The following is a 19,545-nucleotide window of genomic DNA, read 5'->3' as shown; positions in this document are numbered from 1 at the left end:
TGGAGTATATGCCGAGAATATGGAATGGATGGATTACCCAAGGAGTGGTACAACCACATTCCAAGCCCGGTTACGACAGTAGGTCCATGCACAGTTCTATATGATCAACAAATCCACACTGATAGAACTGTGCCAGCTAACAAACCGGATATCATACTCAGGCATAATGCGGAAAAATGGTGTAAGTTAATTGAGGTATCCGTGCCGGCAGAAAAAAACACCAGACAGCCAAAGAAGCAGACAAAAGGCTGAAATATAGAAATTTGGAAATCGAAATAACCAGGATGTGGGGAACAAAAACAGAAACGATTCCGGTCATCGTGGGAGCATTGGGAGCCATGCCACATTCAATGAAAGGAAATTTAAAGAAGATTATGAAGAACCTAAAAGAAGAAACCATCCAGGAAATCGCACTATGTGGGACGGCCCACATTCTTCGGAAAATATTATAAGTAGCACCACCGAAATTCGAGTATTTGTCCCTGAGGAATCGGGTAGAAACCTGGGATAAATACTTAAAAACCCCGACAAATAAGAGCCTTGTCGTGTTTAATAGTGGACATAATAATAATAATAATAATAATAATAATAATAATAATAATAATAATAATAATAATGATAATAATAATAATAATTATATAAATTCGATCGAAATCGTTTAAAAAAAGAAAAACAAGTAAAAGTGAGAACAAATTTTAAACGGACGACAAAACATTTTTATTCATCGTTACGAAAACTTTTAAACGACGTGTCACTAACCAACTACCAAAGTGTCAGCAAAAAAAAAAAAAAACGTCTTGGAAATTTTGTTGTCAGCGTGAAAACGCGTTTCCCATTTTCCGTTTTTCTTTTTCTTTTCCTTTTTGTCTCATCTCGAAACTCATTAAACAAGAAGAAGTGGAGGGAAAAAAAAAAAAAAAAAAGAAAAAAAGAAAACTTACGCGTTTTTCCATTCCCAAACTTTTTGTATGAATTTTTCCCGTCCGATTTCGTGACGAGTTTTTTGTTCGTCTTTCCAAAGCATTTTTTCAACGACGACTTGAGTCGCGATACCTGCGTGATCGCTCCCGGGTACCCATAGAGTCGTTCTCCCTTTCATACGATTCCTGAAAATTAAAAAAATTTTAAAAATTAAAAAAAAATTAAAAAAAAAAATTGAAATAATTAATTGCTTCGACTCCAACTACATCATCATCATCATCATCATCATCATCATCATAACAATAATAATAATAATAATAATAATAAAAATCGTTTTGAAATAATCACCACGTCGAATTTAATGTGTGCTGTCACACTTGATGTCATTTAAAAAGAATTTACTATATAACTGACTTACTTAATTTTTTTTTCTTTTCTTCGATTATGATAATAAAAATTAATCATTTTATTTATATGCGCGCACACACACACACACCACATATTATTATTATTATTATTATTATTATTAACAACCGTAAATTATTTTAAAATGATTGATCACGAGAGAGAGAGAGAGAGAGAGAGAGAGAGGAAAATCGATTTGATAATTTAAATTAATAAATCAAAAATTTTAAATTTAAACTCAATTTTAAAGGAAAAAAAAAAGAAAAAATAAGGAAAAACTCATGAAAACAACCCTAATTTTCACATAAGAAAAAATTTCGTTTTTAAAATTTTCAGTCTTGCCAACCGTCAAAAAATAAAAAATAAAAAAAAAAATCATATTTTTACTAAATATTTTTAAAATATCGATATATATCCAAGGTGAAATTTCAATATCGAAAATTCAACGCGAAACAAAATTTTTATTTTTTTATTTTTATTTTTTTTAATTAAATATATTTTTTATTTTTTGTCAAAAGACGTTTTAAATTTAATAAACCAAATCAATTTGCCAAAAAATAAAAAAATACATAAATTTTTGACATTTTAAAAAAAAGAATTAAATAATATTTATTTTAAAAATTTATTTAAAAAAAAAAAAAAAAATGTCATTGACGTTTTTCTCCTTTTTTCTTTTTTTTTTTCTTTTCTCTCTCCACATTATGTCATTTTTATAAAATGATTTAATTTTTTCTTATAATCTTTTTTTTCTTCTTCTTCTCCTCCTTCTCTTCTACTGCTTTTTCTTGAATTTTTTTATTTCGAGGGAAAAAAGAATATAAATTTACGAGAAAAAAAAAAAAAAAAGAAGAAAACCGATGAATAAAAATCAATAAAGACATTGAAAAAAAAAAAATTTGGATTGCAATGACAACAATATTATTTTAAAATTATTCTTTTTTCTTCATTTTTCATTTTATTATTATTATTATTATTTTTTTCTTTGAACTTTTCTTTTTTTTTTTTTTATTCAAATCGACGATAATTTTCCATTACGTAACGAACATAAACTTTAGAGAGAGAGAGAGAGAGAGAGAGAGAGAGATTTGAGCTTAACGTTCATTATTTTTTTTTTTTGAAATGACGATTTTGCTCTCGTTTACTCATCGTTTAAAAATTTTCCTTTTTTTTTTTTTAACTACTTAAAAATCATCACCGATTAATTAACCCCCCATTTCCATTTAGAAAAAAAAAACCTGAGGGCGGTAATTTATCCGCGACAAACAAAAAACCTTGATACCTTGATATCTCGAGCATATTTTTTTTTTTGCGAAACTCTTACATCTTACGAAATCCAACAAAGTTATTTCCATTTAAATTTTTTTTTAACGCGAGAGGAAAAACGAGAAAAACTTGTTTTAACCAAATCAGAATAATAATAATAATTATTATTATTTTATTTTTAATCGGAAAATGATAATAATAATTTGTAATCAACAAAGCGTAACTGACAAATCATTAACATATTAATTCATAACCTAAAATAAAAATGAGTTAAATACATCGTTATATCCGCATCTCTTACGTAATGTAAATAAACAAAATTTTTCTTCTGCTTTTGTCATACACCTGAACGCGCTACCAACCCCCGTAATAAAAAAAAAAAAAAAACAAAAAAAACAAAAAAAAAAGGAAAAAAAAATTTAACGTATTCGAACCCACGACTTTTTTTTCTTCCTCTCCAAGGTACGTACGTATCACACTTACTTATCCAAATTGGTTCAATCGATCGATAAACTATTTTCAGGTATTTCGTACCTACCCCCCATCGTATTAAAAAACAATTTTTGACCCTAAGGGCATAATCACCCAAACCTTTCTTATCATCAACCAACTCCATTTTGCAATCAATCTCTCTCTCTCTCTCTCTCTTTCATTTGTCCCTTGCGTCCTTCCTTCTCAAAGAATAATAATAATAATATAATCGCAATAAATACAAATGAGAGACAAACCGTCTGTGTCTACTTTTGCATTTTCCTAACAAACAAACAAACAAAAATTGTTCAAAAATGATATCATCAAGGTCTGTCGTATATTTCTAATACAGGAAAGCCTATTCAAAAACAATTATTCAAACTAGTTTAAAAAAACTCAACACATAAATGATGAATTAATAACACAAAAAAAAAGTTAAAAATAATAATAATAATGTGAAACATTTAAGCCAATTAGAAGTCAGTTAAAGTTCGAGACCTTAACTTCATTTTTTTTCCTTTTTTTTATTATTATTAATTGGCAAATGAAACGCATTTAATAAAATGCTTTTGTTATTATTATTATTATTATTATTATTATTATTATTATTATTATTATTATTATTATTTATTATTGTTTTAGTTAAATTAAATGAGCTTAAACGATATAATGCGAGAGTTGTTTAAAAAATAAAATCGAATGATCAACATGATTAAGACATTTTCTATTGTCAACTTTTCCAAAATCGAAATCAAAAATGAAAAATGAAAAAAGAAAAAAGAAAAGTAAAAAGAAAATGAAAGTAAAAAGAAATTTCCCGATGGAAAAAAAATATAAAAAAAAAGTACCGGAAACTGACGTCATTTTCAAACGGAAAACACAAAAAATAAACGAAATGAAAAAAAAAAAAATAATAATAATTTTCTTCTCTTTTCTTTTCTTTTTTTAATATAAAATATTATTATTATTATTTATTTATTTTTAATTATAATTTTTCAAATAAACTTTTAAACCACCCCCACACACTACCCCCCGCTTTCCTTTTTTTTCCCCCACAAAAAAAAAAAAACCGAAAATCAAAGGTGTATAAAAAGGGGGAGAAAACTTTTTTTTTTTTTTTTTTTTATTTGACACAAAATCAATCGATAAACTAAATTTCCTAAATAAAAAATAAAAATCAAATTTTTATATCTTTTTTTTCCTTTAAAAAAAAAAAAAAGAAGCCAAATAAAATTACTTTTTTTTTTAAAAAATCGACTGTCAATCGAATTCGATTCGACAATTTCGATGTTGGCAAAACTGGAACCTGAGACTTAATAAAAAAAAAAAAAAAAAAAAAATTCAAAAAAAAATTTTTTTAATGAATTGTTTGCTAGAGGGAAAAAAAAAAAAAAAAAATTCGGGACAAAAAAATAACAAAATAAAAAATCAAACCCCCCCAACCCATCCACCCCCCCCCAAAAAACAAACGGTGAGACGAATATAATAACGTGAATCAATCGTTGGGAAAACAAAAAAAAAAAAAAAAAAACGTCGCACGGAAAACAACAAACAATGTATTTCTTGTTCTTTGTTTTAATTTTTTCTTTTTTTTTTTCGAAAAGAAAAATAAAATTCAAATTAAAATAACAAAAAAAAAAAACAAAAATTCTTTCGTCATGTTTCCCATTCCCTCCCCTGCCCCCTCCTCTCCCCTCCTTCCCTCTTTTCCTTTAAAAAAAACTTTGACACCGGAAACGGATAAGAGAAAACAGAACGAGGTTTTACGTTGTTGTTACTTATTTTTTTTTCTTTTTCCCTATTCGCCGTGGCTTAATTACTCGAAAATTTAACAAATAATAATGATAATAATAATGATAATAATAATGATAATAATGATAAAACATTCTTATTAGTTTTCGTCAATGAAAAACTTTTTAATGAATGAGAAAAATGAAAATTTTAATCGAGACCACGTGGGTACGAAAAGCATTTTCCTTCTACCGTGCGGGTACCTGCTACAATCGTTATGGGGGGGGGGGGTAATATCGGTCGGAAAAAAAACAGAGAGAGAGAGAGGGAAAATGCGCGAGAGAGAGTTGAAAAATGTCAAAAGGACGACAGGAGAAGTTAATTAAATTGTTTGTTCGACATCGAAAAAAAAAAAAATTTTTTTAATTTTAAAATACTTTTCACGAGGGTGGTGCGCGTCTCATCATCATTATCATCATCATCATCATCATCATCATCATTATTGACTACTCGATTATGATGTTAAACAAAACATTAATAACTTTAGTTTTTTTTTTCTAAAAAAAAATCACCATAATGATGATGGTTATTATTACAATCAATCGTACACGTAACTCGAAACGGAAATAAATAAATAAATCATTTCATCCCGTTCAAAACATCATCAACAACAACAACAACAACAATGGCAACGAACAAAATGACGAATTCTTTCTGCCACTCTCCCCCCCCCCCCAAACAAACTTTTCTTAATTGCCTCGTGTGAACAATTTGTGGGCGTTTGCAAAAAACATCGTCAGAGGAGGTAAAAAAAAAAAAAAAAAAATCCTTAAATGTAACAATTTTTCAATTTTTAATTTTGAGGTCAGTCATAAATTTTTATACGACGCAAATGAAAAAATAATTAAAAACGGACCCCCCCAAAAAAAAAAGAAAATTTTTTTAATTATTCTTTTCCTTTTGCGTTTGATAAAAAAACCAACTGTTCGAATTCGTAATAATTATTCAATTGTCACTTAACGCTAATAATAACAACTCGAAAATTTCATCATTTTTTGTTTTTCCTACCCCACCCCCCCAACATTTAAAAAGAAAAAAAGCAGAAGACAAAATGACAATCAACAACGACAACAACAACAACAACAAGAGTAATAATAGTAATCCATTCACAATAATAATAATTACAATTTTTTTTTTCAACAATTATCATTATCTCGTAAGAGAAAATTCATTTATTAAATGATGATGATGATGATGATGATAATAATGATGATGACCTGGTTAACATTTAGTAAAAATTGACCTACTAAATTATAATTTAATGCAATTCTAAGCTAATAAAACAGAATAATAATAATAATAATAAAAATTCAACGACGAGTTGTTGGAAAATCAACAAACAAAACAAACGAACAAACAAACAAACGAAAAAATCGAAATCAATTAATAATAATAACTGCCACCATTTTAATAAATAATTTTTCAAAGCAAAAAAAAAAAATTTGAATTAAATTAAATTAAATTAAATTAATTAAAATTATTGAAGAAATTCTTTTTTTTTTTTTTTAATTGGAAACGTTTCGTAAAAAAAAAAATTTACAAATCGCACAATTAGCCAAGTTTTTGTTTTAAATACATTAATTACATGAACAACGATAAGGTGAAATTATGAAAAAAAAAAAAAAAAAAACGGGGCGCTAGACAATAACGAATAATTTAAAAACACGTAAGAAAGCGAACGAATTTCTTTTTTTTTTCTGTCATTTCCCGTAAAAAAAAAAAAAAAATTCAACAAACTCTTTTCTAATGAATACTCGCTCGCTCGCCCCCACCCCCCGCTCCCCGCTTCCTGCCCCCCATCTAACGTAGGTAAATTCTGTGTCTGATGATTAAGCTTTTATTATTTGCTGAATTTTCCTTTTTTTTTTTTTTCTTTTTCGTCGTAAGTAAGTCATTCAAACAGTCGAAACGTGTCTGACTTTAATTAATCAAAATCATTCGTATTACAAAGAGGATAAAAAAAATTTTGTGGGAAAAATCGTCGAATGGGGGGAAGGAGGAGGAGGAAGAGGAGAGAGAGAAAAAAGAAAATCAAATCAAATTAACAGGGGATTCCCACCTTTTTAAAATTTACGCAACGACATCAAAAAACAAAATTTTATTACGACTTTTATCCTTCATTCTTTTAAATTTATTAATTTTCAAAATGACGACAATTATCGCAAAAGAAAGAAAAAGAAAAAAAGAAAATTAATTTTCCAAATGAAAACCACCACCACCACCACCACCACCTACTTGAAAATTAATGAAGAGGAGAGGCCCCCCCCAAAAAAAAAAAAAGAAAAAAAAATTCATTTCATTAATTTGATATTCGTACAATAAATTAATAAATTATTATTATACTTCTCTATCAAATTAATTAGCCCCCCAAAAAAACATTTTTTTTTTTAATAAATAAATAATTTAAATCGGAGGGGGGGAAACGACGTCATCAAATAACAATAATAATAATAATATAAAGTAACATTTTCCGGTCGTTTGTAAAAAAAAATGGCCGAACGATTAGTTTTTCTTTTATAGTTTAGACTAAACTTATAAATAATAATAATAAAATTACGCGTGCGTGTGCGTGCGTGCGTGAGAGAGAGAGAGAGAGAGTGATATACCCCCACCACTTTTGTTTTTAAACGAGAAAAATATAAAAGTAAAGAATTGATCACAAAAAAGCGCTTTAAGATATGCCGAATAAATAAAATAAAGCGAGGAAAACGGGAGGAAAAACTATAAGCGAGGTCGTGGAACGAGATGCGTAAAACGAAGTTGCGGATGGATGGCGTACGGATATACGAGATACAGTTAAGAGAGTTCAGTTGGTCGCGTTGGTGAGTCGAGGGAATCCGCTCATGTACGAAAGCCGTGAATACAAGTGGTTTTATATAATCGCGCATGTCATCGCTTTTTTTTTTCCTTTTTTTATTATTTTAAAGTTTAATTAATTTCACGTTTCTTTATTATTATTATTATTATTATTATTATTATTATTATTTTTCGGTTGTTTTTCCGTTTTTAATATTCGTCGGAAAGTTTGTTTGTTTTAAAAAAAAAAAAAAAAAAAAAAGTTTCGTTTTTTGTAATTCCGAAATCGAACGACGACGATAACTTTTTTTTTTTTATTGTTTGTTTTATCAGAGAGTGAAAATAATTTTTTAAAAAAAAAACTTTAAAATAATAATAATAATAATAAAAAAAAAAAAAAAAGTTAAAATGCCTCCAACGGGACGAGAAAAAGTTAAAACGTGTCTTCGTAAAAACGCTTTAACACTTTTGACCGTGTTCGGAGTTGTCGGTGGTGCCGTCTTAGGAATTATTCTTCGGACATCTAGAGAAACAAAATGGCCGGCAAGAGAAATTATGTATGTTCAATACATCGGAGATTTGTTTCTTCGAATGTTAAAATCGTTGATTTTACCACTAATTGTTGCATCTCTAGTCTCCGCTATCGGTAGTTTGGATTTAAGTCTTTCCGGTAGAATAGGTGGACGAGCCGTGTTTTTTTACATGACGACAACCATGATTGCGGTCGTGGAAGGTATCATATTGGTCATTGCAATACATCCCGGTCAGGGTGATTCTTCGTCGATCGTGAGGGCTGGATCTTCGAGAAATGTCACGACGGCCGACACTCTTATGGACCTCGTTAGAAACATGTTCCCGCCGAATTTAGTTCAGGCATGCATATCTCAATACAGAACAGTATTAAAACCTCAAACTTTGCCCAACGGCACTCTAGCACCTATCATGGAATGGGAAATATCTCACGAATACGCTGACGGAACCAACATTCTCGGTTTGGTTGTATTTTCAACCGTTTTAGGAATCACCCTTGGAAAAATGGGTAAAGAAGGTTCGCCTCTTCTAAATTTCTTCAGCTGTCTCGGACATTGCATGATGATAATTACCGGATGGGTCATTTGGGTCTCGCCGATCGGAGTCTTCTTTTTAGTGTCGTCAAAAATTTTAGAAATGGAAAGTTTCGAAGTCATCATCGGTCAATTGGGAATGTACTTCATGACGGTTTTGGTCGGACTCTTGGTTCACGGTTTCGTCATCCTACCCACAATTTTTTCAATCGTCACGAGAACTCTTCCTTTCCGCTACATCGGAAACATGGGAGAGGCTCTTGCGACTGCTTTCGGAACTGCCTCTAGCTCGGCGACCCTACCCATTGCCATCGGTTGTTTGGAAGACAAAAACGGAGTTGATCCGCGTGTCGCGAGATTCGTCATGCCCATAGGAGCGACCATAAACATGGACGGCACCGCTTTGTACGAAGCCGTTGCCGCTTTGTTTATCTCGCAAGTTCGAGGTATTTCTCTTTCTTTGGGTCAAGTTATCGCTGTGTCTATAACGGCAACTGCCGCGAGTATAGGCGCAGCCGGAATACCCCAAGCTGGCTTGGTAACGATGGTTATGGTTTTGGACACCGTGGGACTCCCCGCCGAAGACGTAACACTAATTATTGCTTGTGATTGGCTTCTCGATAGATTTAGAACGACTATTAACGTATTAGGTGACTCTCTCGGAGCGGGTATAGTGAACCATTTAAGTAAAGGAGAACTTCGTAAACACCCTATACCCCCGGGAATGCTTGACGCCGATGCTCAGAATGGAAAACTCGGAGCCGATCAAGATGATGATAATTAAAAAAAAAAACCAAAAATTTTCCCCCGCCCCCCCCCCAAGTTTTCAATTGTGTTCATAATAACTGTTAAATATCTCATGTCAAGAAAATTTTCGTAGAATCGATATTTATAGAGAAAACGTTTTATAAACAGAAATGTGAATTATTATTATTATTATTAATTTTTCAAATCTACTTTTTTTTTTTTTTTTTTTACTTTGTCACCACTGCAAAAAAGGCTTACAAGTCACACCATTTTTAAAATAAATAAATAAATAAATGTACTTTTTCGCCATTATTTATGTTGCAACAAAAACAAAACAATAGCAATAAACTCAAGTGATTTTCTCGCGTTGCTGACTAAAAAAGTTTTATAATTTAATAACACATATTAATTCGTCTGATAATAATAATGATACTAGCAAATTATTTGTTACGATTCGAATGTTTATTAAAAAAAAAAAAAAAAAAAACCCGGTTATATTTTGATAATTTTTAATGTTAAAAAACAAAAAACAAAAAAGTTTGTCGTGTTTTTAGGTAAAGTTTTACAAAAAGGTAGTAAAGTAAAGTAAAGTAAAGTAAAGTAAAGTAAAAAAAATCAAATGTTAAACAATATAAAAAAAAAAAAAAAAATATTGCGTGTTGTTCGCTATATGTATAATGAATGTGTTTTAATCAACATTGTAATTTTACGATTTCAAAACAAAACAAAAAAGACGTAAAAAAACCTTAAAACCTTAAAACCTTAAAAGTAAAAAAAAAAAAAAAAAAAAAAAAAAACCCCGTCGCAAAGATTATAGTGAAAAGAAAAACTAAACGAAAAGGAGACGAATTTTAAACGTCCATCAATTAATTCTTTGGACTGGTGTCGTAGATATTATTTTATGTAAATCGAGTAAATGTTGTTGCTTGATTTAAAACAAAAAAAAAGTAAAAAAAAAAACATAAAAAAAGGTAAAACGAATAATATAATTTTTAATTTATTTTTACGAAATTTTTTTTTTTTTTTTTTTTTTTTTTTTTTCAACTCATTATTGCAACGAAAAAACAAAAACAAAAAAATCTTTCCGAACCATTTAAATGTCTGCAAGAAAACGACGACGACGACGACGAAAATAACAACAACAACAACAACAACATTAAACCCAGTCAATGAAAGAGAAAGCATCGGTCTAACCTACATAACACGTTCAGTTAAACCCGAGAAAACCTTTTAAAAAAAAATCAAACACGTTTAGGTGTTGTAGGGGTCAACAAACAACACGACCAGGTTTTCAAAAAAATCAAACCCGACGGTTGAACAAACGATAACATGAAAACCTGTTATCGGTTGTAAACCTCCTATCGACCTCCTATCAAATAACGTTCCTACCTACAAACTTATACTACCTACCGATTTTGTCATTAAATGAATTCGATTCGAATTTAATTCGTTACGAAACGAAGCCATTTTTTTTTTTTTTTTTTTTTTTTTTTTTTTTCGTACAATTTCCCCGAGGTGTGTAGGGCAACAGGTAAATTATCATTATCATTATCATTATTACCAACAATCCACGCATAATTTCATGCGTAAAACATAACGTAAATGTTGGAACGTTAGCAAAAATTCCAAATGTTCCAATTACGAGCCACCGGAACTAAATTAAATCACGTGTTTTGTCGTTTCATTGGGGGGGAAAACTTTGAATAAGGAAAAAAAAAAAAAAAAAAAAAACGAAATGGTAATAATAATAATAATAATAATAATAATAATAATTACAATTAAAAAAATGAATTAGCAAATGCAAAAAACTAAACCAATGGCAAGAGAAATAAATCAATGAGTTAAAAACAATTAACTCCTGGATGTGTTTTATCATTCTCATCATCATCATTTTGGTCGGTCGTTTATGCTCTCGTCGTCGTTTAATAAAAGGGGCAAAAAAAAAAAAAACAACATTGAATTAATAAAATCCCTCCCGTCATTTGAAATTATGAAATCGTCGTTGAACGACAATGGCGACAACATTATAAAAAAAAAAAAAAAAGAACAATTTTTTTTTTGTGTGGCCATTTTTATTTTCTAATCGTCAAACTTTTTGGAACGATTCCATTTTTTGCGGATTTTTAACAATCAAAATTTAATAAAATAATAATAATAATAATAATAATAATAATAATAATAATAATAATAATAAGAGCAACAGGTATCGTTAAAAAATTTCGTCAGGTTTTGGCAGGGAAAAAAAAAAAAAAAAAAAAACGTAAAAAACGAAAAAAAAAAAAAAAGTTTGTTTTTTGTTTAAATGTCCGACAACAACAACATTCAACTCATGCTCGACCGACCCCCCAACGATTGTTTAACAAACAAACAAACAAACAATAAGAAATTTAAAATCACATTATTCAACCATCGTAATCTTCGTGTGAGTATTAAAGAAAGAAACAACAACAACGACAACAACAAAATTGTTTCCGGCAATTCAATATGATTTTCTCATTTTTAAAGCAATGAAATATTTCTTTCATTTGGCAAAACGAATAATCATTTTAAAAAGTGTTTAATGTCATTTTATTATTTGTACAACGAGACGAACGAACGGACAAACGGACGATTCCAAAAAAAAAAAAAAAACGCGCGAAATTCGACCTCTCCCCGCCATTTGCAAAATATTTTAATATCAAAAAAAAAAAAAAATAAAAAAAATAAACGTGGAAAAATAAAAGAAAAGAAAAAATGGTGAATTCGTCGATGATTGATATCCACGATTATTCCAACATTAAAATTCTCATGGCCTCAACATTTTCGGGCTTAATGCCAAAATCATCCGCCATTGAAACAAAAAAAAAAAAAAAAAAAAAAAGAAAATTTTCTTTTTTTCTTTCTTTTTTTTTTTATTTTTTCAATATTGAATTATGTAAAACTTAAATAAAAAAAAATTCACACACATTTAAATTTATTTTTCGGTTTTTTTCTCTCTCTCACACACACACTCTTTCTCTCTCTTTCTCTTTTCCTCACGAAAAAAAAAAATAATAATAATAAAATCAATTTAAATTCTTAACAAAATTGTTTTTTCCCCCCTTTCCCCCCCCTCCCAGCTCCCGACTCCCAGTTAAATTAAAATTAACAAAGCAAAATAATTATTTAAATTATTAGTTATTATTATTATTATTATTATTATTATTATTATTATTATTATTTTAAATGAGATTTACTCTCGACAATCAAACAAAAAAAAAAAATTTTTTTTATTAAAAAACGACGTCGAACGAGGTTGACATTTACAAAACGATTTGTGCGTGCGTGCGTGCGTGCGTGTGCGCGTGTTTTCGTATAACAAACAACCTTCCATCCTTTTTACTTAAATAATTATCGATAGCGACTTTTATTAGTCCTTTCATTCTCTCTCTCTCTCTCTCTCTCTCTTGTTCTTTACACACTGCCGGGATTTTACAAAAGAAAATTTATTTATAAATAAACTCTTTTATTCAAATGATGAAAAGAAAAGAATGAAATTTAAATAGGTTACAAAAAGTTATTAATGTCACTAGGAGATAACGACAAACCCAAAAAATCTGTGTCAACAACGACAAAACGAATAAAACGATCATTTAATTCGTCGTACGATGCGCGACAATTTTCCCTTCGAACCTCTTCTCATTTATATGCAAAAAAAATTTTTTTGGCCCCTGTCTCGTTTGTTCCCCGTCGTCCATCTTTTTTTTTTTCTTTTTTATTTTTACTTTTTCCCATCCGACCTTTTTTTTTTTTTAAAAAAAACGCTTTCACTCTTCCACCTCCTACCACTACCACCACCACGTCAAATCCTTTGCGTTATTGACTTTTTTTTTTTTATTTACACCTCTTTTCCTTTCTCTCCCCTTTCCCCCCCCCAAAAAAAAAAAAAAAACCTTTTTCCTCGCGAGCTAAGTCGATGAGAAACAACAAACAAAAAAAAAAAAATAAATAATAACATCCGAGATTGTTTGTTTGTTTGTTTGTAATTTTTTTTTTTTTTATTTAAAAAAAATATAATTAACGCGAAATTTTTTCGAGCGTGAAAAACGATAATAATAATAATAATAATAATAATAATAATAATAATAATAATAAAAATTAAAAATTACGCGAACATAACGAAGCTTTATTACGTAACGTCAGGAGTAAACAATTTTTTTTTTGCTTCCCGGTGAAAAATAATAAAAAAAAAAAATAAAAAAAAAAAAAAAAAAAGCTATTGAATCCGCGATAATTGACTTTCCTACTACACATTTGTAAGATTACAAACAGACAAACAACAACAACAACAATTCTCCTTCCTTATACAAAACACACCTTTTTGTTTGTTTTTCTTATTTTTTTTTATTTTCCTAAGGAATCAATTAAATTTTGTAAAAATTTTCATATTCGCAAGAGAAGAGGCAGAGTGATAACAAGTAAATAATTTCCTTCATTTGTTTTTTTTTTATAAACACACGCACACGCACACGCACACGCACTTTACAACCAGACAAAAGATAATAGACAACCTGATAATACGAACAAGTAGCGAGAGAGAGAGAGAGAGAGAGAGAGAAAAAAAAAAACTATTTTCACGTTTAATTGAAATTTTTTTTTAAATACTTTACAAAAAAAAAAAAAATAATAATAACAAAAACTGAATTACTCTAGAAGAATTACGTATTTACGATGATGATGATGATGATGATAATGATTTCGATAATAATAATAATAATAATAAATTTTTATTAATAAAAACCCACGAACAACTCTCAATGTCATATTATCAGTAAAAAAAAAAAAAAAAAAATTCAATTTCTTTCTAGATAATCGGATTTAAAAAAAAAAAAAAAAGAGTTCAGGTCACGATCAAACGTAATGAAACAACGACAAAATAAAAAATTGAAATTATTGTTCTTTTTTTTTCTAGAAACAAAATTATTTGCCCCCCCCCCTCCTCCCCCCCCTTCCCCCTCCTCATCCTCATCCCCTTCACATTCGCGATTCGGGTCAATTTAAAATAGGATGAAACCAAAGAAAATTTAATATAAAATAAAATTTTCTCGACAAACGGGAAAACGATTTGCTAAAAATAATAATAATAATAATAATGATAATGATAATGATAATAATGCAATAAAATAAGTATTAAAATTATCAGTGCATTAAAAAAAAAAAAAAAAAAAAAAAGGCAAAAAAACGTCCGGTCCTGTAATTGCGTTGAACGGCGGATATTAAAAGAGTCGACAATTATTAGAACGCGTCCCTCCTCTCATTCGAGAGAACATTCGTCAAAAAGTTTCACTTTAGGTAAAATAAAAATTTAAAAAAAAGAGACAATATATAACGTTCGAAAAATAAATTTAAAAAAAAAATAAAAATTTCATTTAAACACGTTTATTATTATTATTATTATTATTATTTTTCCGCTACAGAGTAAATAATTTCCCGGGTGATAATTTCTAATGACACGTTTGTTTCGTACGAGAAATAATAATTTTTTTTTTTTTTTTTTTTTTAAGGCACAGAGAGAGAAAAAATGAAAACAATAAAAAAATTTTTATCATCATCATTGCTACCAACCGTCAAATTAAAAAATTTTTTTATTCTTATTGTCGTCACGTGACCAAGTTCTCCTCATTTTCTTTATAGAAAAAAAAATCACCTCATTTTTCCTTATTTTTCATAATGAATCGAACCATTTTTAAATTTTCTTCACGAGGAGGAGAGAGACAGAAAGAGAAAGAAAGAAAGAAAGAAAGAAAGAGAGAGAAAGAGAGAGAGAGAGAGAGAGATTTCCTTTTCCTCTTTTCGAAATTACGTTTACGTATTAATTTTTCCTTTTTGGGAAACCCAAAAAAAAAAAAAAAAAAAAAAAAAAAAAAAAACAATTTTCGGTAAAAAAATTTTTTCATTACGTTTCAAATCCGATCATCAAACGGCATTAAAAAATAAATAACAAGAAAAATAAACAAAGTAAAAATAGTAATAATAATAATAATAATAATAATAATAATAATAATAATAATAAGGGGGAAAAAAAACCTCAAAACCTTAAATAATCCGAATTATATTTAAAAAAAAAAAAATTTTCCTATTTTTATTCACGTAAAACAAAAAAAAAAAAAAAAAAAATTGGAAAATCCCGTTTTGGATTTAACAAAAAAAAAAAAAAAAAAAAAAAATTTTTTCAAATGAGCTTTTTGAGCTTTTTTTTTTTTTTTTTATTCATTAAAAACCACAAAAAAAACAAAAAAACGAAAAAAAAGTATTCGAGCCTTAATCTTTCCAGCCTGTTGCTTTCCCATCGTTTTACAAAAAACTGTTTTCCCACCCCCCCTATATTCCCGCTTTTCCCGTCCGATTAATATTTCGACACGTACTTCGACCTTCATCATCATTGTTTAACAACCTCCCTCCCACCACCACCCGTACTGACTGTTTCGACTCGTAAACAAAAAATAAAAAATAAAAAATTTTCAATTATTAATATTAATAATAATTTTTTTTTCTTTTCACGTCACATTCACGTTTGAATCCTACCGACTGAAAAGTGGGGAGGGAGAGAGGGGGGAAAACCTACCTACCTACCAACCTACCACGAAACAAATAAAGAAAATATAAATTATTATTATTTTCGTATTAAAAACGCGATGAAGACGTTATTCCGCGATTTCAAAAAATTATTCACACGTAATTAAATTTAAAGAATAGAGAGAAAATTTTCTATTGGAAAAACTTTTAAAACTCGGAGTTGGAAAATTCGCCATTTTGAAAACAATAACATTTACGATGACGATAATGATGATGATGTAACAAACAATGATTACAAACAATTAATAAACAAAAATCATTTCGTTTACGATTTTGACAACCAAAAAAATTTGATTAAGTATAAGAAAATTCAAACGATCGATTTTTTTTAAAAATCAATAAAATCAATAGAAAAAAATTTTTTTTTTTTTTTTTTTTTAAATAAATAAATAAAAATAACGTCGAGTTAATAATTTGTATAAACAATTTTTTTTTGTTTAACCTTGAATAATTATTTAAATAAATTCCTACGATAGCAGAAAAGTAGAGGGGGGGGAATAAAAAAAAAAAAAACTTTTTTTTTTTTATTTTATTTATAAAAATTATTTTATCGATAAATAGAGAAAAAAAATTATTAATTTATTCATGAGATTTATTATTATTATTATTATTATTATTATTATTATTATTATTAATAAGTAATCAAAGTAAGCGTCGTGGAAGTAAAAAAAAAAAAAAAAAAATGGAAAATTAATAATAATAACTATCTTGTCGTTTGATTATTATTCACGTGACAGCCATTTTTCTTCTCACTCACGCAAATGAAAAACAAAAAAAAAAAAAAAAAAATCCAAGACGACAGCATCCCAAACACAGTGAATGAATCAAATATGAACGAAATTGCAAATTAATTTTCCCCTCCCCCCCTCGGAAAATATTTCCATTCATTCATTCATTCATTCGATCGCACGACGGCAATTTTTTTACGCATTTTTAAATCATTTTTTCAACACCTGAGGGGCAGGCACAAAAAAAATTCGTAGCTGTATCGAAAGAAAAAAGAAATATTAATAATAATAAAAACGAATCTGCAAAAATGCTACAAGAGCAACAGCAACAGCAACAGCAACACCGTGTCAACCAATTCATTCGTACGTTCATTTATTCATTCATTCATTCATTCATTCCGTCACATTCGCATTCGAATTCGAACGTGTCTGTATATATAACTACTACAATTCGCAATAAACAATCTCGTTTAAATAAATAAATTTTTCTTTTCACGACCATTTTGAATATTTTTGTTTTGTTATTGTTATTGTTTTTCCTCATGAGAACGGGTATTAAAAATAATCGTTAAAAATTTCAAATTTTTCCAAGGTACTCAAATGTTGAAAATGTGTGTCGCACGCGTCCTTGTGAAAAAAAAAAAAAAAAAAAAAAAAAAAAAAAAAACTCATTAAAATTTATATTCGTTACCGTAAATTACTTTTTTTTACTTTTTTTTTTTTTTTTTTTTTTTTACAAAGCAAAAAATTTTTTTGGGGGGGAAACAAACGTCCGGGTTTTTCCCCCCCCCCTGGGGGGGGGGGGGGGGGGGGGGGGGGGGCCCGAAAACAAGGGAATTGCCTTTGGGGCCCTTTTTTTGGTTTTTTTTCCTCCCCAAAAAAAAAAAAAAAAAAAAAAAAAAAAAAAAAAAAAAAAACATCAAACGAGCTTCGCGCTTCCCCTTAATTAATTAATTATTATTTATTAAAAACCTTTAAAACGAATCTCAAAATGGCAATTATTATTATTATTATTATTATTATTTCGTTTTTATTTGGGGGGGGGAATACGATGGCGATAACTAATTACCGATTAAAATCGGAAAAATCGTGATAAACCCTCCGCGAAACACGTTTTTTAAAAATTTAACCAAAAAAAAAAAAAAATTTCCGAACAAAAGAATAAATTTGTAAAATACCTTTCGAGACCCTTACGGGGGGGGGTGAGGGAGGGGGGCGAATAGAAATAAAAAACCGTTCGCACGAGAAAAAAAAATTTTTTTTGGCTCCCGTATCGATAATTTTTCTTATTTTAAAAAAAAACGAATAAAAATAAAAATCGTAATCATTATTTAAAAATTCGAACGGATAAAAAAACCGGAAAAATTAAAAAAAAAAAATGAACGATTGCCAACCTAACGAATATCACGAATTAAAAATTTTTACAATTAATTAAAAATGGAGAAAAACGCGCGTTTTCCCTTATTTTTTTTATTAATAAAAAGAAAACAATTAAAAAAAAAAAAAAAAAGGTTATTATAAAAAACAAGTGAAAAATTATTTCACGTAAGTAAACACTACGAATTGATAAGAATTTATTTATTTTTTTTATTTTTTTATTATTATTTTCGTTATTATTCAATCTCGTAATAAAAAATTTTATCATTTTCACACTTGTTATTTTTTTTTCTGTTTTTTTTTTCATTTGATAGCGTTTAATTTCAGGTTTAATTTCTCGATTGCCCATATTCTCAATTTCTCATAAACAACCATTCACAACAACCTTATTACCTTTTTGCAAATAATAATAATAATAAATCAAACGACTTTTTTTTTTTTCCCTTTTCACGTTTTTACTAAAAATCTTCGTTAAACGCGTTTTTTTTTTTTTTTTTTAAACGATATCTTTAGTACTGTTATATTATTATTATTATTATTCCTTTCATTTTTACACGCGGCAACATTTCGTGTAATACTACTATCATTATTATTATTATTACGTTTAACCGTTACAAAATTTTAAAATCTCATTTAAAATCTTTAAAAAAAAAAAAAAAACCAAATTTCCTCAACTCCTTTTTAATCTACATTAAAAATTTTTTATTTCAAGGTACCACAAAGAGAGAGAGAGAGAGAGAGAGAGAGAGAGAGAGAGATAGATAGATAGAGAGAGAGAGAGAGAGAGAGAGAGATAGATAGATAGAGAGAGAGAGAGAGAGAGAGAGGAGGAGAGAAGGAGAGACAACATTTCGAAATCATTGATCCCATTTTTTTAAAAAAAAAACCTTTCATTTACATAAAGAATGAAAATTAATCGCCAATATTTATAAGAGAGGAGGAGGTTGCAAACACTTTTCCAAGAAAATTTTCCAACAAAAGAAATATTTTTCCGTATAAATCTAATTTCAAATGATTTTAGTGCGTAGAAAAGCGTCAAAATTAAAAAATGTCCGCACCTTCCTACGTAATAAAATACACAAAAGAAAAAAGCACACGTTAAAAGTTCAAGGGCATATTTTACAAAGCATACAAAAAACAACAAAAACAACAACAACAACAACAACAACGAGTACCAAACCAAACTCGTTTTTTTTTTTTTTTTTTTTTTTTTTTTTTTTGCAATTCAGGTTGGCGGCAATGCCGTGACGTGTGATTCTTTTTCCTTAGAAATTAAACGTACGAATTATTTGTCGAAAAAATGCCGTTGTAAAAGCGTTTTTTTTTTTCGCTAAACAATCGCCATTGCTAGGGATATTTAACAAAGTAGGACAACAAATCCAGATAAT

The 19,545-nt window shown here is 28.6% G+C and overlaps 2 protein-coding genes across 2 annotated transcripts in view; one reads left to right on the top strand and one right to left on the bottom strand.

Moving 5' to 3' along the window:
- The window catches only part of Phum_PHUM537490 (Valyl-tRNA synthetase, putative), a gene marked incomplete at both ends in the record, with an annotated part of 35,508 nt that overhangs the window by 9,744 nt on the left and 6,219 nt on the right, over positions 1-19,545 (bottom strand). Inside the window, one exon of the mRNA XM_002431570.1 lies at positions 942-1,106. Within this exon, the coding sequence (XP_002431615.1) occupies positions 942-1,106 (165 nt within the window). The remainder of the gene's footprint in view (positions 1-941; positions 1,107-19,545) is intronic.
- On the top strand, positions 7,618-9,495 carry Phum_PHUM537500 (Excitatory amino acid transporter, putative; the record flags this gene model as incomplete). The annotated part of the gene is made up of 2 exons (XM_002431571.1): positions 7,618-7,669; positions 8,132-9,495. The coding sequence occupies 2 exons, from the start codon at positions 7,618-7,620 to the stop codon at positions 9,493-9,495; spliced, it is 1,416 nt and encodes a 471-aa protein (XP_002431616.1).

This window comes from Pediculus humanus, genomic scaffold (genome assembly GCF_000006295.1).
Source record: "Pediculus humanus corporis 1103172108290 genomic scaffold, whole genome shotgun sequence".
Taxonomy (NCBI): Eukaryota; Metazoa; Arthropoda; class Insecta; order Psocodea; family Pediculidae; genus Pediculus; species Pediculus humanus.
The sequence above is the reverse complement of the archived record's forward strand: the minus strand, read 5'-3'. Positions and strand labels throughout refer to the sequence as shown.